Source organism: Serinus canaria, chromosome 1A, assembly GCF_022539315.1.
Source record: "Serinus canaria isolate serCan28SL12 chromosome 1A, serCan2020, whole genome shotgun sequence".
Classification (NCBI taxonomy): Eukaryota; Metazoa; Chordata; class Aves; order Passeriformes; family Fringillidae; genus Serinus; species Serinus canaria.
The window spans coordinates 47,224,778-47,249,979 of NC_066314.1; the positions used below are offsets into that span (position 1 = coordinate 47,224,778).

The 25,202-nt window shown below is 39.3% G+C and overlaps 2 protein-coding genes across 4 annotated transcripts in view; one reads left to right on the forward strand and one right to left on the reverse strand.

Annotated features, from left to right (window-relative positions):
* Positions 1-5,654, reverse strand: part of GUCY2C (guanylate cyclase 2C) — a 45,021-nt gene extending 39,367 nt beyond the window's left edge. The window contains exons 1-4 of the mRNA XM_009086575.4: positions 5,444-5,654; positions 4,403-4,515; positions 3,147-3,214; positions 1,066-1,281 (exon numbers count right to left, since the gene is read on the reverse strand). Of these exons, the coding sequence (XP_009084823.3) occupies positions 1,066-1,281; positions 3,147-3,214; positions 4,403-4,515; positions 5,444-5,654 (608 nt within the window). The remainder of the gene's footprint in view (positions 1-1,065; positions 1,282-3,146; positions 3,215-4,402; positions 4,516-5,443) is intronic.
* Positions 5,655-15,488: 9,834 nt separating this feature from the next.
* Positions 15,489-25,202, forward strand: part of IFT56 (intraflagellar transport 56) — a 47,188-nt gene continuing 37,474 nt past the window's right edge. For 2 of the 3 annotated variants that reach the window (XR_007776626.1, XM_030237969.2), the window contains exons 1-4: positions 15,489-15,597; positions 15,771-15,908; positions 16,245-16,337; positions 22,407-22,521. Coding sequence is in view for 2 of the 3 variants with exons in the window: in XM_030237969.2 (XP_030093829.1) it covers positions 15,595-15,597; positions 15,771-15,908; positions 16,245-16,337; positions 22,407-22,521 (349 nt within the window). In the remaining variant the exon portion in view is untranslated. Of the gene's footprint in view, positions 15,598-15,770; positions 15,934-16,244; positions 16,338-22,406; positions 22,522-25,202 lie in introns of those variants that run through there. The other variant, XM_050970123.1, reaches the window with a different exon arrangement.

A 25,202-nucleotide genomic window follows, 5' to 3' on the forward strand; every position in this document is an offset into this window, starting at 1 on the left:
CTGATATTTCAAAGCATCAAAGAGAGGTAATCATAGCATTTATAACATGTGATCAAGTTGCTATCTATACTAAGAAAGAAAAAATAAAAGTCCATAAATACCTACAGAAGAGTTAAATGGAGATAAGGTTTTAGTCTCCTAATTCAGGAAAAACTCTTTTATTCCATAATATTCCATAAGTATATGCTTCTATCAATCTGAAGCAAACACAGTCATAAATTTTGCTTAGACATCTGCAAGTCTCTCAGGTTATTAATTAGAAATACATATAATAGTTATTTCCATGAACTCTTTGCTACCTCTCAGCTACATTTATAAAATTAGTAGGAGAAATGAGATTTTTTTTAATTAATCAGCTTTTTATATCCCAAAATTGGAAAAAAAAAAAACAAAGTAGCATAGACACACTCACATGAGCTGAAAGTTAAATCAGACTCAATAACAGAAAAGTAATTATAAATACTGGTATATTAAAGAGCCTATTTGTCTAAAAGCAGCCTTTGTTTTCAGGCAAGGAGAAAACCCAGCATTTCTGAGATCCAAGCACAGCCTGATGTTTCAGGTCACAAAATGAGAGCTGCCTCCTTTGCTCTGAATATAGCTTAAACTCTGCAATCATTGGGGTAATTTTGCTTGAAGAAATGTAAAGTTTGAATTTTGGAAATAGCGCCTATGGATTGAAGCCATTAATGTGGAGAAACATTTTAAGAGCTTAGTAAGACTCCTGACCTAAAAAGGCACCTATGGGGAGCCTGTGGAGGAGCTTCTCATGTCATACTATTTATATTAGGAGGCTGTAAACAAGTATTTTCATCACAGACAACATGTGGGTTATGTTGTCCAAAGGAAAAGCAAAGGCTTGCAAATATTTAAAATAGACTGAGAGAAACATTCAGGCAAGAGCTACAGCTAAAACCTACAATCCATCTTTTCTTTCTCTCACTCCTTGGTAGTAGTAAGGCACCTTCCAAAGTGTAGGACTGAGAGAACACTTTGCAGAAACCATGTCTGAGGGTGGAGATGGCATTTATCAACAGCTGGGTCAGAGGTGGATCCAGATCTTACCAGAGGCATGCCTCTGAGGTTTCAGTTCTCTTGTAAATGTAGACAGATTCCCAGGTCGTGGTTTTGAATGGCAGTTTAGAATGTCTCCAAAAATGAAAGAAGAATTGGTTCAGTTTCCTGGCTGGGGTCAGAAGGCGAGTTAGGTTTTCTTTGTAGTCACAGGACAGTCCAAAACTCCCTACAGAGATCAGAGGCAGCCTCAGTATTGTTTCAAGTCTGAAGGAAGAGATAAGAGGACAAGTCTGAACAGATTGCTGTTGCACCAAGGCAGCTACCGATTTCCATCCTCACCTGTCTCTCCTCTTGTGCCCCCAGTTAGTTTAACACAATTTAAACCTAAACCAGAAGGTTCCTCAAGAACACAAGCAGATTTCAAGTCTGTATTGCTACCAAAAAGCCCAGTTGAACTGCTCTAGGCATCTTCTTGCACTGTCCCTAGTTCCGCCTGCCCTTCTGGGCACCACACACCATTTCAGCCCCAAGGGTTGTGACAGGAGTCCAAAGGCTCAAGACAGACTTCTGCTACCTGGCTGCCATTACCATGGGATGAATTTCATCTCCTTATTGGGACACTGCTGCAGGGCGACAGCTTTTTGCCATCAAAAAAAGCTTTACTTCTACAATTCAAAGGAAAAATCTTTTTGTTTCACAAAGGTGTATTTTAGGAGCTGTGCAACAGCAGTAGTCAGGAAGAAAAAATTAGGGCAACCCTCTGCTGACAAGGAATTTGTAAAACAAAGATCATTTCATACACAGAGACAGTAAGCTTTTAAGGAGAAAAGTATATTCCTGGATGCTGTGATGTTAGACTAAACTCAAAATGGTTTTGTTCTTGTATGCTGTTTTCTTATAACAGGGAATTTTGCCTGCAAAAACCATGGCCATAAGAGTTGTTGGCATTATTGTGACAAAATTTTATTTTCCGGGTAACGTTCACTTACCCAATTACAGGGGTTTTACTTATTGCAATAGAAACAGACATAGATGATGTAATATATAATGACAGGGAGAGTATTTCATTAATTAAACGGGCTTTTTTTTTCTTTTCTGACAGACTTAGAATAGAAGAGAATGGATTATTTCAGTTAAAAGGGACCTACAAAAATCATACAGTCGTGATTATTTCAGGACTGACCAAAAGCTACAGTATGTTATTCATAGAAACATAGAATGGTTTGGGTTGGAAGAGTTCTTAAAGATCATCTAGCTCCAAACCCCCTGCCATGGACAGGGACACCTTCCACTAGAGCACTTACTAACTGCATTGTCCAAATGCCTTTTAAACTTGACAAGCTTAAGGTATGATCCAGCTCTCTAGGAAGCCTGTTCCAATGTTCAGCCATGCTCCTGCTAAAAACATGCTTCCTAATGTCCAACCTATACACACAGCTTTGAATCATTCCCACTTGTCCTGTTGCTGAATCCTAGGAAGAAGAGATCAGCACCTCCCTCTGTACTTGTCCTTCTCAGGAAGCTGTAGAAAGCAACAGGGTCTTCTTCCCTCAGCCTCCTTTTCTCCAAACCAGACAAACCCAGTGCCCTCAGCTCTTCACAGGATATGCCTTCCAGCCCTTTCACCAGTTTTGCAAGCATTCAAAGACCTTCACATCTTTCTGAATTTTTTGGGGCCCAGAACTAAACACAATGCTCAAGGTGAGGCCACACCACTGCTGAGTACAGCTGGATAATCACCTCTCCTGACCAGATGGTGATGCTGTACTGATCCACCCCAGGGTAGGGTTTGCCCTCTGTGCTGTCTGGGTTGACTCTGGGGGTGCCAACCAGCACCCCCAGATCCCTTTCTGCAGGGCTGCTCTCCAGGTGTTCCTCAATCAATCACTCAACTTCCTGCCAGGAATTAGCAGTTTCCCTACTAAAGTTGGGCTTTGGAACTGGATTTTTTTCCACCTACCAAATAAAATGGCTATGTGTAAAATTCTTACTGTCTTGACTGTAGACTTCAAGGTGTCTGATGTACTCTAAACACCAATGTCTCTGCAGGTTTGTTACTCACAAAACAACTTTGTTCAGCAGCTGACATCTTTAACATCACAGTATAAGGGGGAAGAATTGGTACTTACGAGACCATTTGGAAGGTGGCATAAGTGCAAGCAGGTCCTATGACAGCACAGCCAAGTGTGCCAGAATCCTGCAAGGAATCAAAAAGGGTCATTTGGGATAAAGCAAAGGACTGGCAGAGAGAGGAGGACGGAAGAAATTTGTAGGATATCAGGGGTCACAGAATTTACCTAGCAAAAAAAGAGAAGAGAGGAGCTACAGAAAGTTTAAAAGAACAAACATAAAGAGGAGGAGGAAAGAAATCACTGAAAGCCAAAAAAAGAGTATGACATTTGTTAAGACACAGACAGCAAGCAAGGATTAAAATATTGTTATAGGTGCACATTTGAAATTAAACACCCCAGAAGAGTTTGCATTTGCACCACCTGAAGACAGGGTGGTTAGTATTACAAGGTCCTGTGTATCAGAAAAATTATTACATAAGTGTATATGACACTAGTATTTTAAAAAAATCCTTCCATGACCATCAAATGAGGCCTGACCTGTATCTTTGTGTGTCATGAGAGACAATTTCTTACAAAGACTAGAGTATTTTCATAGATTAGTAGACTTAAAAATTCTCATTGGATTGACCAAGTTTCACTCAGAGGTGTGAAAATCTTCAGAAACTCGGCTTCTTCTAATGCACCGATTTTAACTGAAGCTTTTCCTCATATTAAAGTATTCACATAGTTTCTCTCACGTGACTTCTGTGATTTCTAATGAGAAGCAAGCACTTCATCTTTGCCCTTTGGGCATAGTTCCATAACCACTTCATTGGTAACAGTGCCAGCCTAAGGATTTCTCTGCCCACGTCCCCATCCTCACCACAGCTCTCTCTTTTGTGTATTGTGTAAACTGATGGTGAACCAGATCAGTATCTGATCCAGTTAGAAACGGACCTTTTTGCTCTGCTTGGGCTGTTTTGAGTGTTTGAGTTGCTGGTTTGGTTTTTTCAGTTAATTATTATTTGGGGTTTTTTTAAATGGATTGCTTTGGCTGTCTGACCACACAAAGAGTTGTGTAGATATAAAAAGGAGGTAACTTAAGCACAGGAAAAGGAGCCAAAAGCTGAAGGCAGTCTCTGGAAAGCATTCATAGAATCTCTCTTCAGTATTTGCCTACTTCTTTTCACAAAACATATAGGAACATCTTCTCTTTAAAAACTTCACTTCCCTGTCAAGTTTCTTTGGAACTGAATAGCAGGATCAAAAGTTAAGAAGGAAAGATAGAGACACACACGCATACCCAGGCAGAAGGAAAGAAGTCTGCTACTCACATAAATGGTTTTGATGAGCTCCACGCCTTCACAGGTGCTAGTACGGCAGGCTTGGGAGACATAGAATGATGAAGTAAAGGGGTGGAAGATGGCATCCACTGTAACATTTTCTCCTGTTAACACAAATGGAAAAGCAAACAGCATCATGAACTGCAGGCAACCACTAATACACTACTATCCCTCTCCTTCTGACACAGGTCTGAGCAGACTTACACTCTGAGGTCTCCCTGCTTCTGCAAAGTCTACCTACAGTCTACATCCTCTACCATGGATGTGACTGTGAAGCCCGGTCCAAGGTGGACTCCTGACTTCTGGTGAGTGTTAGTACTTTTAGTAAAAAGTACTGCTAGTGTTGACCCTTACTAGACAAATTTTTTAAGGTTCTGTAAGAAGTAACTGAGACACCACTTTCAGATAAAATTGGACAAAATCTCTTAAACTAGAGGGCAGGTAGGGAATAGATACTATTTCTTTTATTATTTCCTTGGAATCTCTTTTTCCCATGATATTCTAGAGAGTGACAGTAGATTGGTGATGGTGAAAGGAGAGGTAAAATAACAAAATAAATAAAAGCAATATGATTCTAAATGAAGGAAAATATGGACTGCAGATTCTTCACACTTCAGATTGTGATGTGATCAACAGATAGGGTCAAGAGGAAAATTATTTTCAGAAAGCAGAGGGTAATCCAGTCAGGAGAGGAAGCAAGGGCAACCCAATTACTGTATGAGATGGATCACTGGTCTTGTCTGATCCAGTTTAATAATTTCCACACGACCAAACCCAGCTGAACATCTGCAGAGAAGCATGCAGGTAGAGTCTGCCCAAACACCATGAAAATATATATGGTTCTGCCCATTTGTAGAGCACTTCAGTTTATACAAAGAGAGGTCATTATTTCCGTAAGATCTACATAAGATGGGCAAGCAAGGAGTCCGTCTGAGAAGCACCTTGCTAAAGGTCAGATGAGTAGGAAACTGTGACACAAAGTGTGACAAGAAATCACAGGAAGAGAGGGGTAACCAACACCCATTGGCTTACCTGTCATCTGGAATTCCTTTTGTACCCTTTCCAAGGCTTGTTTCACAGCTAACTTCACACTATCAGTACTTGATGGGAAATCCGAGTAATTCATGAGCATCACATTGATCACATAACTGTTGTTGCTACACCGATTTGAACCCACTTGCTTCAGCAGCTGCAGTGAGGAAAACAAAGGCCAAATGGCCAGCACCAATACCAGTATCTTCATCATTGCTCAGTTTAGACCCATTGTGTGTGCTCTCCCACTTCTTTTTGTCTTCTAACTCTCTTTCTTTCAGATACTCTACATTGATTTTGTTCCTGGATAGAAAGAAAAAAAGAGATTTCCACTCTGTAGATTCAAATACAGGCTGTGCGATCCTTCTCTCCTGCACTTCCCTATCCCCTTCCCTTCCTTCACCTCTGCCCGTCCCTCCAGTGTACTAGGTGGCACTTCAAGGTGAAAAAGTAGCAGCAGCAAAACTCAGGAAAAGAGAGAGGCTAAAGGTTGCTGAGAATGTTTGCTCATGGAAAGGCTGAGGCTATAAACTGAAACATTACCAGAAACCTTGCATGATAAGTGCACCAACTCTTCATCACATGCATAAGCTGAGAGAAGAAAGAAGGGGGGACAAATGAACCATAAAGACAACTCTTCAAAATGGAAATAAAATATAAGGTCTGTTAAAGCCCAGAGGAAAACAGATGGTTACTTCATGTTTGCATTGCCCTACATCTCTTGATTGCATTGCCACACCAGCTCTGCTGACTGAGCTCATAAATTGAGGGTATATTTTCTTCTGAGATAAGTTACCAATTTCATTCCTTTAGCTTATATCAGTGAAGTACTTTTTGCGTTGGCAAAAATGTCTCACTTGCAGACCTTCAGACCAAAGCCTTTCTTTCTTCTTACAGACTCAGTACAAGGCTTGTCCACTCATACTCACTCAGCACTGTGCACCAAAGTGCTTGGGTCTGCCCCAGACACGTCTGCTCTCATCACCCTTTCCCACCCCCTCAAATGGGGGCCCCAGATATTCATACTTTATGTGATGAACCTCTTGCATCAGGTAAGGATTAGCAAAGCTGAAGGTCTCTCAGACCTGCAGGACCAAAGCTAAATTTTAAATGCCATCACTAAAAAAAACCCACAAAACAATAACAAACAACAAAAAACCCCACCAACCCACAAGCCTTATGGAAAATTCTAGGCACAAAGGAGACAAATTTAAATAAAGTATAGAGTATGCTTTTGCTGAATATGGGGTGTTTATGCACACATACAACAGGTTCTGTTTTTCTACTGAAAGCTACACTGAGGCTGTCAGATAATAAATCAGTTAACTTTTATTATCTTCCTGAAATAATTTTAAGACAAATACTGAAAATAATCAGAAACAATGTAAGTAACAGGGCTTGTGGTATAAAACAAGACTGCAAATTCATGGCTTCTTTTGAAGCCTATATTTAGAAGGTATTGAATACACCTCAGATATATTTGCACAGATCTTTTAATGTGATTCTATTTTAATACCAAATTACTATTGCTTGAATCTAATACCCAGAGAAGACCACGACCCAGCATTTAAAAGTAGTTCATAAACATCTCTGCATATTTAATCTAGCATTTGTAATTAATAATACAGTAGTTCTAAATTAACAGTCTGTCATGTAAACGTGGACTAGTATTGTTGGCTAGAGCCACAGACTGGGAATGGAACACGGCTTTTCATGTGGAGATCATCTGCTCATCACTGGCTCATTTTATAGGTATTTCCAATGTCCTTGAAACTTATCCCATATAAGTCAATAAGAGATTTATCATTAACTTCAGCAGAGCAGGATTTGCATTTTTATACTCTTCTTAGCCTATCTGGGAGAAACAGTCAGCATGAATAATGCAACTAGTACTGAGTATTTTACACAGCTGGTCACACAGGGAGTATGTAATGGCACTGAAGTCTCCCTGGCTTTGTATCTATTAATGTATTTATTTGGTTTTTTAGCAGGTTGAAACTGTTCTTTAAAAACAAAAGTAAAATCAAAGATAGCCTTATCACAGCATTTGTTTTCACTCCCTCCCTAGTCCTACACCATCACAATGCCACAGACCCAGCCAAAATATGATATAAATTTAACTGTTGACTTATCAACTTTTTAATTGCCTTGTGTGTGTGTAGTCTCTCAATGAATTCCCATGACTGGAATCATGTGAATCTGGTAACCTGGAGCAGCAGGGAGTGTGGCAGGAGGCAGCAGCTAGGATAAAACAAGCTCTCCATGAAACCTGCCAAACAGCACACTTTCCTTTGTACCTTGGGGGTTTGGACATCAAACACAGTTGCCTGGCAGACGGATCAGTAACATCTGCCTCATGGCATAAGAGAGACAAAGAAAAGCTGTGTCATTGCACTGTAAACATGACAGTTACTGATACTATAGATGTTCACGAGGGTGGAGAGAAGAAAGAGTAAATAAATGAGTCAGATGTGTAAAGCACAAAATGTGATAGGCTTGCCACAAGGAAAAAAAAAGCTTCTGTAAGTTTGTCCTTGTTACTGCCTCTGAGGAATAGAAGAGATGAGACACAAATGCCAGTCCATTCATAGTATCCTGGCTGCAGAACACAGTTAAGCTCCCAAGGAGCCAAACTCATCTAATTCCTTCATGAGGTCCAATCTAGCAGTTTATAAACCCAAGAGGTTAACAGTGATACAAACCAGACAGCCACTCAAAGAAACCTTCTATATCTCTCTAGAGCACTCTCTCCACCATCTCAGTAACCTTTCTTCAACCATGAGCCAGCTCTCACACTTCCAAAATTAGTCAGTGAAGGATAAGTTCAGAAGCTCAGAAGACAAATAATGTGTTGGAGGCAAAAAGAAAGCTTTTTGACCCCTGAAAGTGACTGCAGCTTTAACTAGAAATACTGGCTTACAACAGAACTAGAGGTAATGGGAGCATCCTGAAAGCACATGCAAATAACTCTGCCTTCCTCTGAAAGAGTGTCTCTCATAGGTGGAGAAACAGAGCAGGAAATTCAAACACCAGCAATATCCTGCCTAAGGTAACCTCTCCTGACAATCCACAAAACATTTTTAAAGCACATCTTCTAGAACAATTTATTCTCCCTTAAAAGTTCTGAGATAAAATCACTGTCTAAGGAATAAGGTGCTAAAAACCAGCATCTGACATCCCCTGTGCAATTCTTTTTAGCTGTTGCTTCTAGGCATCAGCTACTACTATAATCTTGGCAGAAAGGTAAAAAAGATCCTCAATGTTACATATCTTCACTACCTGCAAGTGTCTATCCAAGAAGTCAGTTCTTAGGTGAACATCAGCTTGAGACCCTCATCTTTGTAATCAGCATGATTAACAGCTCATGGAGGTCTCCCCTTGAATCACTGTAGTTTATAATTTATTTTGGCTTCAGCAGCACAGGGATGATTCAGATTCAGATAGGCAGGCCCTGTATTTATTTGTCTGAAGAAAAAAATTCAGTTCCTCACCAACATTATCTGTCCATATATTGTATAGCTACAAAACAGCATAATAGTTCTCTTTAGGTAATCTTCCAGTCAGTGTAAGATTAGAAATACCACCTCAAATTAACTCACCAGAGAACTGTATCATTGGTTTTAGTGAAAAGTGACTTTCAGTGCCTGGTTCTACAGCACTCTAAAGCACTCTATTTCTTCTGCCCTAGGATTTACTGAATAATGAACAACTAGATATTATAGGGTGTAATTGCAACTGATAATCAGCACTGACTTCCTGATCTAAAAGTACTCTGAGAAGTTCTCTCTGTCTTCTGGAAAATTCAAGGACAGTCAGAGAAAAAGAAGAGCGAAAAATTCCAAAGACTTGTTCCTCTCTCAGCCAATGAAAGACTATGGTCTATAGAACATTTCCCACTCCTTTTTTAATGCTGCATGTCATGGGGTTTTCCTCATTTCAGTGGCTTCTCTTTTTTTGTGCAGAGTCTGAAAGTCCTGAAAATGGGAATGATAGTCCAGCCTGGGCACCACCGAGTCCCTTTGCCTATCAGCTCATAATGCATTGCTAGTGAATGATGCACTGTCTATCTCCAACACCTTTACCACATTCATGTTTAGGATCTTATTCTGGCACTCAGCCTAATTTATTTTTTACTTGGTTAAAAATCATTACTTCCACTTGACCACTCATAGAAGATAAAGCAGAGAAAATACATGGAAAGAAAATTCCAGAAATCTCAGGAAAGCTAAAAACTTATGTTAAGGTATCAAGTCAAACTGCTATTTGTGGTACTTAGTAACAATAGTCCTGATAAGTCTGAAACTAAGACAAACATATTGTCAGCTTGTCTTCAATTTCTTTGGTACCAAAGACAACCAAGGTAGCATTTTTCAAGCCACTAGTTTGTGAAGAAGCATGCATTGTGATACAATCATCTTATTTTGCAGAATAACATATTTTGACGGTGTCCTTTAAAACGGAATTTTTCCATTAATATTTCCTACAATTATTTTTCAATGTCATTTAATGACAATTGTTGCGATCAGCTTATGTTTTTCACTGTTGCATGTTATTTTTTATTTTCTCCAGAGCCAGGAACTTTGACAGTATGCAAGAATATGAGGTTCCATTAAAATAAAAGAGATGCTGCAAGTCTCCAGCATTGCAGAACTGAGAAATGTGAAAAAGGGAGAGACAAAAAAAAATCTGAAAAGATTATAAATAAAAATAACAGTAGATGCACTTATGTTCTTAATTCCCACTAACTCTGAAAACAAATTTCCTTAATTTCAGTGGAAATTAAGGATATAAGATAGATAGAAATCTATCATGTCTATGTTTTTGAATAAGCAAGGCTGTCAACATTGTTTGCATAAAATACAGAATTTTTAATAATAAATATGCATGAGACATTATATGTTGTACAGTTGATCATATTTAGCCAACAGGATAAATGCTGAAAAACATTGATGTTGTTTTGAAGTTCTACCCACTGTTGCTAAGTCTGATCACAAATTATATTGATTGTCTGGGACTTTAACAGCTTCTACCCTGTCTTCAAAAAGATTTCAAAAATCAGATTGAAGAAAAATAAAATAGAAATGTTTCAGTTTCCCTTTTCTCAGTTTTGTTAGAAGCTGGAATCACAAATATGGTTACCAACAGAAAAGAAAAAAAATACAGCACTGTAACATCTGGGTTTATTTAATGTCAGTAACTTACTGGTGTCAACTGGAGAATATAAACTTTCAATATTAGAGAGGAGACCAGGGATATGAAATAATGTTTTCCCATATTTTAAATTATTTTTACAATACTATCTAGACTTAGAGGACAATAATGTAAACTATTATGAATTTAGCTGTTTAGTATACATATACAGCAGCTGTATACATACAGTACACATGTATAGAAGCTGCATAGCAGCTATATTGACTTTTCAGAACTGATATTTTTTTCTTTCTCATTTACTACAAAAGAACATAAAGAAAGATTTTGCAAACACTATCCTTTGGAACCAGCAACTGATTAGCAACAAGCCTGTAAACCAACATAAAAACATGTGGGTCATGTGATACACTATCCTGATAGTACAGCACGATAATATAGCCATTCCCATGGGTTATTGAGAGTTCAGGTTCCTGCCATAACTTAGCTGCTGACACAGATTAGAATGAAATTACACTGCAAAGCACTGACTATTACCAACAGCTTGGGTGGTGGCCCCATCCTCCTATTGATCTATTATGTTGCCACTACCAGAAGAGGAAGCTAAATATGTGATGTGTTATAAACATCTAGCTCAATTAAGAAAGTCTTCTTCCTGTTAACTCTTTCCCAACACATATACATTTTGATGTGAATATTATTTATCCACCTAACTTGTATACTACAAAAATAAATAGTAGGAAGTCTTTCCTCTTAACTACTGTTTTCTTTCTCTAAAGGACTCTGCTTTCAGAGTGACAGGACACATTGACCTTTTCAGCATACGGTTTGCCTCTTTTATACACTCAGCAGGATACATCTCCGTCAAGAGAAAAATGTAAGCTATCCTTAATGGACAAACATCTGTTCTGTTTATCTTTACAAAGGTAAATGGCTTGAATGTGTAATAATTTACATCCTGGACATATATTTCAGTTTCCTTAACCTCTTTCTATTAAACATTACACATGTTTATACTATGTGCTGGGATGGAGTTATGAGATATTCAGGCTAGTGCACACTTGATCCTGTAAATCCAGATGGCAGTGGAACACTGCAAATATATCAGCATATCTCCTGAGCCAGTACAACTGCATTCTTTGGGAAATAGTTCCTGCAGTGATGTGGCTTTCTGGCTTGGATAAGTTTGTGCAGACACAGCTCACCATGCATTCCATTTTCAGTTCTATCACTGACTCATACTGGACCAATGGATTGTCCTTTGGTTCTACATATATGAACTTCTAAAAACTTACCTAAAATCAAATACAAGAATGGCTTTTTTTATTAGCTTGACTGAATCTTGATGACAAGTACATGCTGGAAATATCAGAAAAATTCTGAAGGTGCATTTCCCACAGACCCATAAAAAAAACAGACATTAACATGAGTGAAAACTAAAGTTTCCCCTTTCCAAATAAAGATAAAAATGATGAATTTTCATGTCACCATTTGGAGGTCTTTAACTGACAGGACTGTTGTTTGCCTTCCTGAGCTGGGTAATAGAGACAGAACAAAAGCATAAAGGGCACACATGATCCATCAACTTACGTGTATCAGCTTCCCTCATCATGGGTAGTCTGTCCAGGGTAGATCAAGACTCAGAAGTTGCTGACACCATAAAAAAAAAAGAAGCAAGTATTGTTCAAGTTCCTTGCTTTTAAAGGGATCATTTCCATTTTCTCATCAAAGGGATTGCCTTTGTAGCAGGGGAGCATTCCATTGCTCTCAATTTTGTGCATCATTTATCTTGAGATGTCAGATCTTGTCAGGTGCACTTTCAAAGGTATGAGACACAGAACATGGTGAACCATCATTACTGAAAGAACATGATCTTACCCAGATATTGTGGAAATTGAAACACATGATTGTTGCTGATTCAAAGGTCATGTCCTAACCTCTTGCTTTAGCTCATACTACAGTGAGGTTTTTTCCACTTCTTGCTTTTGCTTTCTTTCTTTTTTTAAAATTTCCTTCTGCTCCTTCCTCTCCCTTTCTTAGACCTCACTTTCCAGTCTCTGATTTTTTATTTAAATACTCATTGCACTCTCTTATTATTATTTTGGTGTTTAGTTACAGGTGCATGATTTCCCTTTTGCTGCCATTAATATAAGTAAATTCCCATTCTCCCAGCAATTCTGTGTGGAAATAAACATGATCATTAATAATTTTACAGCTCACAGACTCAGAATAATGGCACTGGTGAAAAGAATAGTGGAGGTAAGAACTGCAGCAGTTTTCCAGTATTATTCCAGAGTAGACAAACTTCTTGACTTGTCTTTAATTTATGAATCATCATCTTAATGTTTCATATAAGGAAAAATTATAACATCCCCACCTACTTTGTATTGCATCTTAGTAAAAATTTCTGCATAGACATGCTAAAAATATTTTGGTCAATTTGAGGCTGCTATCACTTTTTATCACAGTTGACACTGTCATTTTTGTGCTCACAGCTAACCCACTGGCACTGCACATCTGCTAGCTCTTGTGCATTCCCCAGCTTTGGATCCACCACATACAAATTTAGGAGCCACTTGGATATGGGAGAAACCAGTGGAGCAGCTGAGAGCTTGCCTTCATTTGAGTCAATATTTTAGCTGTATTTATGTTGATCCTTAGAACAACAGGGTCTTCTGAAAGAATCTGTTAAAAAAACAGAAGAAAGCAATGTAGTAAAATTGAATTTTCAGTTACTTTTTCTTCAAAAAAGAATCTTACCTATTTTACTATCTGTTTGACCACATGAAATCAAATCTCTGGAAGGGCAAATAATTTCAGAATTATTTATGGAAATTAATTTTCTCCTGACAGGAATAATACCTAACATAATAGAGAAGAGCTATAAAAGCAGACTAAATCACTAGCAAACATTCTTTATCACTTTGACTAAGTAATTAAAAATTAATTTCTTGCAGAGAAATCCTTTGTGGGAGAGTGGATTATCTGCCTTCCTTCTTTGTGGCCTGTGGTGTGGAAGCACACTCATCCACAAGGGACACTGTCACAGCGCTGTTGTGCTCCAGTGGTTTCTGGTTGCAGAGCAATCTCTCAGAGCTCCAAGCTGGGTGTGTCATTCCTAGGTCAAGCCATCTTGAAGTGATTGGGACACAGTGAATATGGAACCCATACTCTAAAGGGGCAGCACACAGTTCTTTACTGCTGGTCTGTATCGCAGATGACTGGAATATGACAGAATATATTTATTCATATCAACAAAAAAAAGGGGTTTTTTTTCTGATAAAGGTAGAAATACAGCTACTTCATTATTCCTGTTCATGAATATGTGCTTTTTAGTTAGTTGAGTTGTCAGCAGTAGTGTAATGTTTTAGTCCTCTGCACTGACATTTCTAATCATAGAAGGCTGGAAAAGATCTTTATGGTCATTGAGTCCAGGCATCAACCTAACACTGCAGGTCTGTCAGCTCCACATGTCCCTAAGTGCCACGTCTACTTGTCTTTTGAACACCCCAGGGATGGTGATTCCACCACTTCCCTGGGGAACCTGTTTCAATGCTTGACCATCCTTTCAGCAAAGAATTTTTTCCTAATGCCAAATCTAAACTTCCAACAACATAACTTCAGGCTGTTTCCACTTGTCACTCGGGAGAAGAGACCAACCCTCACCTTGCTAAACCCCCCATTCAGGTAACTGTAGAAAGCAGTAAGATCTCACCTGAGCCTCCTTTTCTCCAGACGAAACAACTCCAGCTCCTTCAGCCACTCATCATTATGTTATTAACCTTAAGAAAATATGTTCTTTGATTTTTATCTTTCAAGACTAATCAAAAAGAGATTTAATCTGTGAAACAGGGAGCAACTAACAAGCAAGCTCTAAGTGATGTCCAGGTGTTAGAAACAAATTAGTTGTTGGTAGAACTGCCTTGTTAAGGTTTAGGGCTTGACGTGTTTCAATGATCTCAGACCTACATGGAGGTGAACAAAGCTTGGGAATAAGGATGTACCACTGACAGAGGACACAAGGAATGTAGAGTTTACAGGCCACAAGGACATTTGGCATAACCCTCAACACAAGGAAGAAACTAATAAAGACAGCTCAGAGTCTTTATTAGTTTTGAATCAGCCCCAGCTGGGTAAAAGGTAATTGGCAGTGGGTAAATTCTGACCACTGACCCAAAAGGTTGAGTATGTGGACTAATCAGCATGAAAAGTGAGAGAATCATTAACCAACATTAGACAGAACACTGATTACTAAGGGAACTATGTAATCTGAAGGTAACGGACCTTAATGCCTTTGTTTGCTAAAATGGATAAACAATGAAAAGTTTTGGTAGTTGTCACGCTGGCTTTGTGCGTTTGCCACCCAGCACCCCCTTCTGTGCAGAACTGTAAATACAACAAAGAACTTGACTCTTGTGTGGATTGGCCTCTTGAACACCGGGTGAAAAAAAAATATATATTTTGGGACAATTAGACTTTTGTTCCAGACGGCTCAGCAGCTTCGCTGCCCTCCTTTGGACAAGCTCCAGCCCCTCAAAGTCCTTCTTGTCGTTTGGGGCTCGAAACTGGACACAGGGTTCGAGATGCGGCCTCACGAGTGTACAGGGCTGGCCACATTGCCATGGGCCTTCTCGGCCACCGGGACACGCTGGCTCCCGTTCAACCGCTGTCAACCAGCACCCCCCGGGTCCTTTTCGACCGGCCGCTTTCCAGCCACTCTGTCCCACACCCGTGCCGTAGCGGAGACCCAAGTGCGGGACCCGGATGTTCAGGCCGGGGAGCAGAGGCGAGGAGAGGAAGAGTCACGGGGTTTGGGGGAGGAACCAGCGCGCTTCTCACTGAGGCGGCCGCCGCGGAGACCGCCGTCCGCCGCAGGGGAGGCGGAACCCTGGGGACGGCGCCTGTCGTCAGCCGGCGCCCTTTCGCCGAGGCCTTCCGCCGTCCCGCCGTTACCCCGGCAACGGAGCCGCCGGCGCAACGCGAAGCCCGGGCCCGGCCGCAAGATGGTGAGGAGCGGCGGGGTAGTGAGGGATGGTGAGGGGCGGCGGGGCGGTGAGGGATGGTAGCATGGTGAGGGGCGGCAGGGCGGTCGGGGATCGCAGGATGGTGAGGGGCGGCGGGGGAGGCACCGCCGAGCGAGGGCCCACTCTGACCCGGTTCTCCTTTGCTCTCTGCCCAGATGCTCTCGAGGGCCAAGCCGGCCGTGGGGGGTACCCCGCCGCCGGGAGACAGGCGGAGGAAGAAAGGGAAGGAGGTGCCACAGTTGGAAGAACTCTTGGCCCACAGGGACTTCACCGGCGCGATCGCCTTGCTGGAGGTGACGGGCTCCCCTCGGGAGAACGGTATTGTCGCTGCCAGCCCTGTGCCCCCGGGGCTGCGGGGCGAGAGCACCCCTTCCCCTGGCTTGTGACCCTCTCGCCCCCTTGGGGCCCTGCAGCGGCATCTGTTGCTCCCGGCTTCACAGAGCTTGTTTTGGCCTCTGAGGGCTTCCTGCTGCTGCCCTTGGAAATGTGAAAGCAGGTCCACCCCAGCAGCATCCCCAGCTGTCAAACCATCCGCGATGTATGATAGCCTAGTATTGCTTTGGTTATCTGTGGAGCTTTAGAAACTGTGGCAGCTGACAAAATTCTTACATTCTTTATTCTCTGCAAAGTTTAAACAGCACGTGGGTGAGAAGGAGGAGGATGGCAACCTTTGGATCGGATACTGTGCTTTTCATTTGGGTGACTACAAGAGAGCTCTGGAGGTAAGGTGGGGAAATCCTGCTTCCCGAGGTTGGAAATTGGGATGTTGTGATAAAGTCATGACAACAGGAGGAAGATGGTCTGTAATAGAGAACAGCCCTGCTAGCCAGTTAAGGTACAAATGTACAGTAATAAGGCAGATGCTCTGGGAAGCAGTTTGATTGGGGGAAAAAAATGGTATTTTGCCTATGAAAATAGAACTTGTTAAATGTTATGTACTGACTTATTTCATACTAGGCTTGGTAGCTTAATTTGTTCTGTTGAATGTCATTGTTCATGTCCTAAACCCATCATTCCCTTTTTGCAGCTAGGTTTCCACAGTTTCATTTTTCAGGTTTAATAATATTTCTGTCTTCACTGTGTAGCTTATGTGTGATAGGTATGAAAAAATTCTTTCTTTATAGGTTGATGACCCTGACTAGTTAATGTACTTTATTGGTCTTCTTTGCATTTTCTTTTATTTGGTAATTCAACTAAATGAGGTGGTCTTCTTTTCTAAAAGCTTTCAGTCACTAAAATATATGGTAATTGTTCAAATATGTATATTTTTATGTTTGCCTCTTACAGTTCTGTTGTGTCCCTTCACTGTGAAGTGTAACTGAAGTGTAGCTGGTTTTGCAGTCTTTGAACTTGCTTTCCCCAGAATCAATATTTAAAACAGACGTTAATTTAGAGTATTAACAAAAGTTAATAAAAAGAAAATAAATAGATTCTAGAACAATGATGATATTTTCTCTCTTAGATAAATGGTCACATGTACAAGATGCATACATGAGGTGAAAACTCTAAAGCTTCTAAGTAAGAAAGGCACAAGGCACTCTGGCCTTTAAAAAAATTGAAGAGAAAAACATCTATTGGAGATATTAGAAATGCTCAGTGAATCAAATGGATGGTAAACACAGTATAGAAGTAGTACAGGACATCACAGTAAATTAATATTCATGTTTATACTTGTGGAATTTAGATATTATGAACACAAAAATCAGTTTCTGTTGTTAATTTACATCTAGGTATTAGGTGTTAATAGGGAGTGAAAGTTTAAAAAAAGAAAAATGTTCATATTCAAATTAAAAATAACTTGCAATTTCTTTGAAGTAAGAAATAATATGAAAACAAATTTGAAATAAATTCTGGTTTTTGAAGTACCAGTAGATGCTTTTGTAGCCAGGGGAGATTTTACATGTTTCTTTCAACGAAAAGGCGATGGCTTTTTTAAAAATTTTCTCAATTAGTTTTTGCATGTGGTGTTTGATTCACCACTAGGTGATGCTCTTGATTCAGACTTTTAAACACAGCAGCATAGCCTTCTTTTTCCTGGTTATCTACCCAAGAGGGAAAATAAAAGGTTTGTATGATCGATTTTGTTGTTTGATTGATTGTGTATGTTTTAAGTGAGAGATTACAGGGCTTGTCTTCCTGAATTTAATACTGGTTTTTTTTGCACAGTGATAAGTCCTGATAGCTTTGTCATTTTGTGGTGACATGTGGGAAATGAGCCTGTGCATCTCAACCTAGTTTCTTCGGGGACAGAACACTCTAGTTTTAATTTCTAAGACTGTAGGTCTCATTCCACCGTGGCGGCTGAACTGCCTTTTAGTTATCAAATTCCATGTTGAAGTGTAAAATGCTGTTATCTCATCTGCTATGTTACAGAGGTGTTGTTGCTGTATTCTCAAGGACAAATTCCTTGATAATCCATACCCTTGAGATCTTGGAGCATTCTTTGGGGAGTGCCAAAAGCACTGTAAATAAAATACTATGGGTCAAAGATTCTGCTGAATTATCCAAAATGACATTGCACATAACCTAAATGATTCACACTGCTATGTGTTCCTGCAAGTGATAACACATAGTCTGTGTTACTGTATTAACAGTTCATGGTCCATGTTCCTGATGAGGGTCTGCAGAAATCACACTGTTCCATGCTTTTATTAATGATGATACTGTCATAATGAGCCAGGTGTGTTGGTTGCATAGCAGCTTTTGGAGAAGCTTGCGAATTGTGGTGAGGTGGCCATCATGCACCACCAGGAGAAACAGGGAAGAAGTGAAAAACACACAGATGTCCATTCCAGCTCCAGGAGTATCTTCAGAGAGAATGACAGCAAAATCTCTTGTCACATTCATGTGAGAAAATTCACATTCTCTTATTACAGGCACACCACAACAGTTAGGTGTCTTCTAGGTCGAGCACTAACCTCAGCCTCACTGTGGTCATACTTTCCCATTCTTAACAGCAGATGCCTTTCTCAAAGGTTATGTCACTGCCACTGGTCTGGTGGGTTCATCCTTACTGCTGTACCCCAGTTTACAAATGCTATTGCAATGGGCTTGACTCTTCCAGCAGTGATGGTGCATTTTTTCCTGGGGGACTGACTAGCTTCCTTCATGGATAAACTTATTTTTACTGAGTAGCTCATGTCTTCCCGGCATCATGTGGCAACCAGAGCTTCCCTAGTATATGGTGACATCTAATTAGTTTTCTGGAATCTTCCACATCTAGTGTCCATAATGGTAATAAACGCATCTGTCTTTGTGCAGCAGCTGCCACATGTTCATGGCTCTAATCTTATATATTCTGAAAAATTTCCCAGTGTCACCCAAGTACCAGAACTAGAGCATCAGGCCAATTATTCTGTTTCTGAACTGCCTGGTCTTATAAATTGAATCAGCTGGGGCCTTAAGAAAGTGATGGTTTATTATATTTTTTAATATCTGTATCTACATCTACATCTATATCCATACGTATATTTTTAAAAATTTATGAGACAAATTGGCATGGGCAGGTGCACTTCTTGGTTGGATTCAAGAACAAGTTTCATACTTGCAGTCTGTACCCTCTGCTTCTAGGCATATATGGTGCAGCTGCTGGATATGCTAATGCCATTTTGGCTCATCAACTGCACACATGAGAGCAAAGAATAATCCCTGGGCCAGAGCCTTCAATGCATTGTTTCTGCCAAAATCCTACAACCAGCCAGCAAGAGTCTCTCCAATCTGCCACCTCCCTCCTGGCAGAGAAGTAGGAGCTATTCCACCACTTCACTGATCAGGACCTCCTGCCTTCTTGGCTCAGGATGATTTTAGTTGAATCATAAGTCATGGAAGGAGCAGGGCTGTACGAGGGTAATTGTTCATCCATGGGCAGTTTCTGGTGTTGCTTGAGTAATTCTGTGAGAAGTGTGAGAATACAGGTACACTCCAGTTCCTGATAGCTGAAGACAGAAAGTAAAATGTGGATTTTTTAGCTCTAGGAGTTCTCTTGGCCTCTCTATGATGTCCATAGCCAGGTTACAATAAGTATCTCATTTGAGCACATGTTGAGCAGCCATATTTGTTGGTTTGTTTATTGGCTCTTCAGCATCTGTGTTTATGGGCTTGGAGAATCCAGACACGTAATAAGGGCATTGACCTGGCCCTCCACATGGTCAGTACACCTGCACAGTTGTGGGCAATTGACCTGGCAGACTGCTTTTGAGGAAAACTGCATGTGTCTAGTGATAGAGGCATGAGGAGGAGGGACAGATAAAATAACAAGGAGTTGTTAATGCTGCTGGATGGAAAAAGCATGACACAGGTTGACTCTTAGGACAGGTTTGAGAGTATTTCATTTGTTTGGGTTTGTTGGTTTATTTAGAAAGGAGAGGGGAAAGTTCTTGTGAAGTAGTCTTTGAGAGACAGATGTTGAATGGCTTTCAGTGAGGAAAAGGGCAACAGCACATAGTCCAGACACATGGCCCAGAACTACAGGATAAGGAGCACTAATAGTCCTAATTTTTGTTTAATGTTTCCATAGATTCACATTGGTACTGCTAGAACACTCTTTATATATTGCTTACTTTGAATGGCCAGGCCAGAACATAACCTGTGTTTATGCACTTTTTCTTTTCTAATTAATCTGCCTGAAGCCCTAGTTAAGAGAGACCTTTGGGTTCATTTAATCTGAATGAATTTTGAAAGATTCCAGATGGTCCCAATAAACAGCTGTGGCCTATATCTCAGAGCTCCTTGACAGGCCTACGTCAAGATTAAACTGGCCTCAGTAGGAAAGGTTGGCCTCTATGTAAATGCTTTATTATTCATTATTATTATATTACTTACTTACTTACTTATTTACTTATTTACTTACTTACTTACTTATTTATTGTAAATACTGTTGGACAGCTAGTCCCTGAAACACTAGCAAGACTGAGCAGGCTTTTAAGGTGCTCCTTATGAGTATCTTCTCAGTTTGAGAGTGCAGTTTACTTTTATTTGGCAACAAAAAAAAATTCTTTATGCTTGCAAACTCTAAACTTTATTGTTGTCAGCATATTTGTATTCTTGGGATTTGCTGTCCTTTGGCCATAGCTTATTTTATCTCATTATGTATGTGTCATGTGTGTGTGTGTATGTGTGTGTGTATATATATATATATATATATATATATATATATATATATATATATATATATTTATTTATTTATTTATTTATTTATTTATTTATATTTATTTATATATATATATATATATATTTTTTTTTTTTTATATATATATATCTGCCCTTCTCCCCAGAGGTAAGAGGTCTCCCACCCACAGAGGCCCAATCTGCTAAACTGTCCCTAGGTAGAGGGGACTTCCAATTCATGTTTGGGGAACAAGTACAGAGTCAAGGGGTTGTTTTGCAGGGAGGGATGAGAGGCCTGCAGTGATCTGGAGTACATGGATGACATTCCTTCAGCAGGTCTTTTGAGAACCTTGCATTATCCTGCCTGCTTTGCCTTATGCTTCCTGCCTCCATGGCTGGATGAAGAGCAGGAGAACCAGCAGCAGGCATTTCAATTGGGATGGTCCTTCCTAGGAATCTATCAGAACTGTGACACAGGAAAAAAATGGCATTTAGAGATCTCCATGCCTCTGTTTTTCATACCTGTTGTTACTCTGAGAAAAGATGCTTATCTTCAGGAATATAATTGTTTAGTGGCTGCAAAATTTTTTTGTTTGAAAGAAGTAAATTGAAAGATTGATCTGTTAAGTTTTTGATGTTTCACAAATAACAAGAAATAAAGCAGTGTGTGTGGCAGAATTAAAGGATGTGTAATCAATGTGGATGTGTAAGAAATATCAGAATACGCTATCTAGAGCCTTTCTATAGCTGTTGGCTGTAAATCTTAAAATGGGAAATGGTAAAGTTAGGAACAGGTTATTAATATTTACTACAAATTACTAATCTTCATCTATAAGGAGATCTTGAATTTGCCCAATACCGATTTATAGGCTTGCATTTTAATGCACTGGTCTCCAGACAATTTTGCTGTACCCCTATTAGTAAAAAAAAGTTGAGTACACGCCCCCAATGTATATGCACACATCTATACATTTATAAATTATATACATGTACCACTGTACTAATTTGTAATTATAAAACATATACAAAAATATGAACTAAAAAAAGGATGTGATAAAATGAATCACAATTTAAAAATACTTATTTTAGTTATTAGTAATAAAAAAAAAAATTCTTCCTGCACTTGATGTTATTATATTGCATAACCTCAGACTTGACACACACTTCCACAGGTTTAATATACACTAAGACACTACCTACAGGTTTTCAAAAACACCTTTAACACTTGCTCCAGTACGTATTCACAACAAGATTTCCCTGGTGATTATGGCTCCCAGGCTTTGACTGGAGGAAAACTTAGGAAAGCCACAGAAGTTGGATATATTGATGCTTTTATAGCTTACGTATATTGGGGCTTATATATGTAAATAATATTTTTATAATAATATATTTACAAGATAAATATGTTTTATATCTCTGTAACTTCAATACTGAGTCCTGCTTATGTGGATGATTTGTGGCACTGCTTGTCCCTGTTTTCTGTTATATTGTTGTAAACAAAAAAGTAGGGACATAGCATAAAGTAACAGTTTTGTTGTAAGGACTGCAGTGAACTTCAAAATAAATTGTTTGATCTCAGTAATTTACTGATACATTGTAAAATCATGGAAGAAAGAATTAGATTTAATACAAGTATGTGCTATTACACTTTTTTTTTTTTAAATCAACCCTCTCTTCTGTTACAGGAATATGAGGCTTTAACCAAGCAAGCAACTTGCAAACCAGATGTTTGGGTGAACCTTGCCTGTACCTACTTCTTTCTGGGGATGTACACGCAAGCAGAACAAGCAGCTTTGAAAGGTGAGATGTATGGCTCTGTTGGAAAAGACTGCTTATTGATTTGAGCGCTTAAAGTAATTTCCAGACAAAGTATGCAATCAAAGATAGTTTAGAGTGAAGTTTTTGGGGTTTGGGGTTTTGTTTGGGGATTAGTTAATTTTAACTTTCATTTAACGGCAGAATTATGATGCAGTTTCCTTCCTAAAAATACATTGGGCATGTGGAGCAGCTGGAACTAAAAGAAGCATCTGGAAAATAATTTCTCTTAATAATTTCTAAATACAAAACCCAGGATATGCCAACCAGCAACAAAAGGTTGCTTTTCTTTTGCCTGATTCTGTGTCCCTGAGCCAGCGCAGATGAAGCAAATTAAGCAAGTGAAATTATAAAAAACGAAGCATCTGAGAGAGCTAAGCATTCTCCCTGGTGAAGACAAGAGCTCTGTTTATGTAGTTTGAGTGACTTAGTAGGTGGTCTCATTGCCTTATAAGTCTGATGTTAGGGATCTGATTCTTCAAGGCGTGGAGTTCAGTAGTCACATTATTACAGTTCTACTTGAATCTGAACATGCATGGGTTCATGTAAAGAGGAGGAATGAAATTTAGATTCCAGGGCAATTTTTACTGCTTAAAAATGTTTCTGTAGTTTAATTTTGTTGCCCATCACTTTTTATCTTAGTAATTTATATTGTTTTCTATAACCATAGTATCTCAGTGCTTTTTAAGTAGAATTAATAGTAGCAATATCCCACTCAACTTCTGACTCTTGCCTTCTTAGGATAAAACTTATTGAAGGATGCGTTTTCTTCTTTCTTTCATTAATTTTCTTGTCTTGGGCTGCAAAATAGCATAGGAAGAAAATAATAGTGTACTTTCTTCTGCTGTGTAAGAGTGCCTTCCAAAAGGACTGCTTTGTAGCATTTAAAAAAAATAATTAGGTTCTCATATCCCTTTAAAATCCACTGAAAGATCATGCTGAGCTTGAATCCCACAACTAGAAATTTTTTTTTAAATTTTCAATTGTAAAAAAATCTCATGCAAAGCTTTGTGATTTGTATTGTTCAAGAGGTGTGTAAATTTCTAATATTCACAAATAATTTAATCTTTAATGTACCAAAAATTTGAGCTTTGGAGATTGCAACCTAGAACTTGAAGTAAATCTAAAAGCAAAAGGGGAATTGAGATTTGAGGTGTCAATGTGACCTAAAGCATGGACAAAGCAAGCAGCTGCATCCTGTACCAGTTGGAGCCATTGTCATCAGCTTCACATCTTGTGAGTTACAGTATTCCATTCTAGAGATGATACATACACAGCTGGCATGCACATTTATTAACTGGAGGGGAGGGAAGGTTGGTGTTTGTCATGCCTCTTCAGATTAGTTAGTAATAACATGGTGAGTGGCAGAGCAAGAGGTGCAGTTAGTGGTACTTGGGTACTGGACACAAGGGTGGGAATATTAAGAAAGCAAGAGCAGGAAGGAGTGTAGCTGTGGGAGGGAACAGAAAATTATGGTGTGGTCACATTAGTTCAGTTCCTGATCAGTTCTTGATTTTACATAATTGTTTAAGAACGACAGCATGCCAGTTCTTATAATGAGGTGCTAAACCTTTGTTGTGAGTACTGTAATCCTGGTGATTTCTGGCTACTTAAGCTTGGTGGGGAAGCGGTCACAGCTGAGGATTTGTAATGCTTGTCTTTTCTCCACTGAAAGCTTGCAATTGTGGTATATTCCCCTTTTAGTCTTTCTTATATTGAGTTTAAACCTTTTTATTTTTACTTAAGTCAGATCCTCTTTTAGGTTTTTTTTAACAATTTGGGATTTCATCAGTGGCTGTTTGCAATATAGTGTTGACAGCTGAGACCGTATCATCTTGTGCTCTCTTCCATGGTTTTGCAAAGACCTTGAAGAAAAATAAAAATACAAAATACTTCCTTTGAAGAGGAAAAGTCTTTAGAAGAGTACCATTTATCTACTATTGCTTTGAATACCACTGAAAAAATGATAGGTAGTGTTAACATTAGGCTCTTTACCATTGGTATTTTGGGATTATTTTGCCTGAATTCTTGTATAGTGCATGCTGTTTATTGCTGCAGTTTTCCTTAACCCCTGAAAGTGGCATACTGCTAAAACAAATTAAGGAGAACAAATTTAGTTTCAGCTATAGTTCTAAATTTCTACAATGACAGAATCTCTGTGTGAAAGGGAGTGCTAGCTTTCTGGAATAGGTTTTCCACACAAACATGTAAATATCTTGAAATCAAATCAAGTTCTTTCTTGCCATATACTGTTGTTGCTTGAGGAAGTTGTTGTTAACCATCATTCCATTAATGAGAAAAAATTTGCAGGATACTTAAAATTTAGGAAACTATCATTAAAAGCCATGAGGTAATTAATGTATTGATACAGATACATAATCCACAATCTCTTGAGGAGCAAGGTTTTATCTTTATTTTATAATAGACGTGAATTGATCTCTTAGCTTGTTGTTTAATTCAAACTTCATGGACTAGAGGGGATAGGGAGGTCATTAAGGACTGCCAGCACAGCTTCACGAAGGGCAAGATCTGCCTGACCAACTTAGTAGCTTATCTTTGATGGAGTGACTCCATCAGTGGGCAAGGGAAGGGCTCTTGATGTCATTTATCTGGACTTCTGTAAAGCTTTTGACAAGGTTCTTCACAACATTCTTCTCTCAAAATTG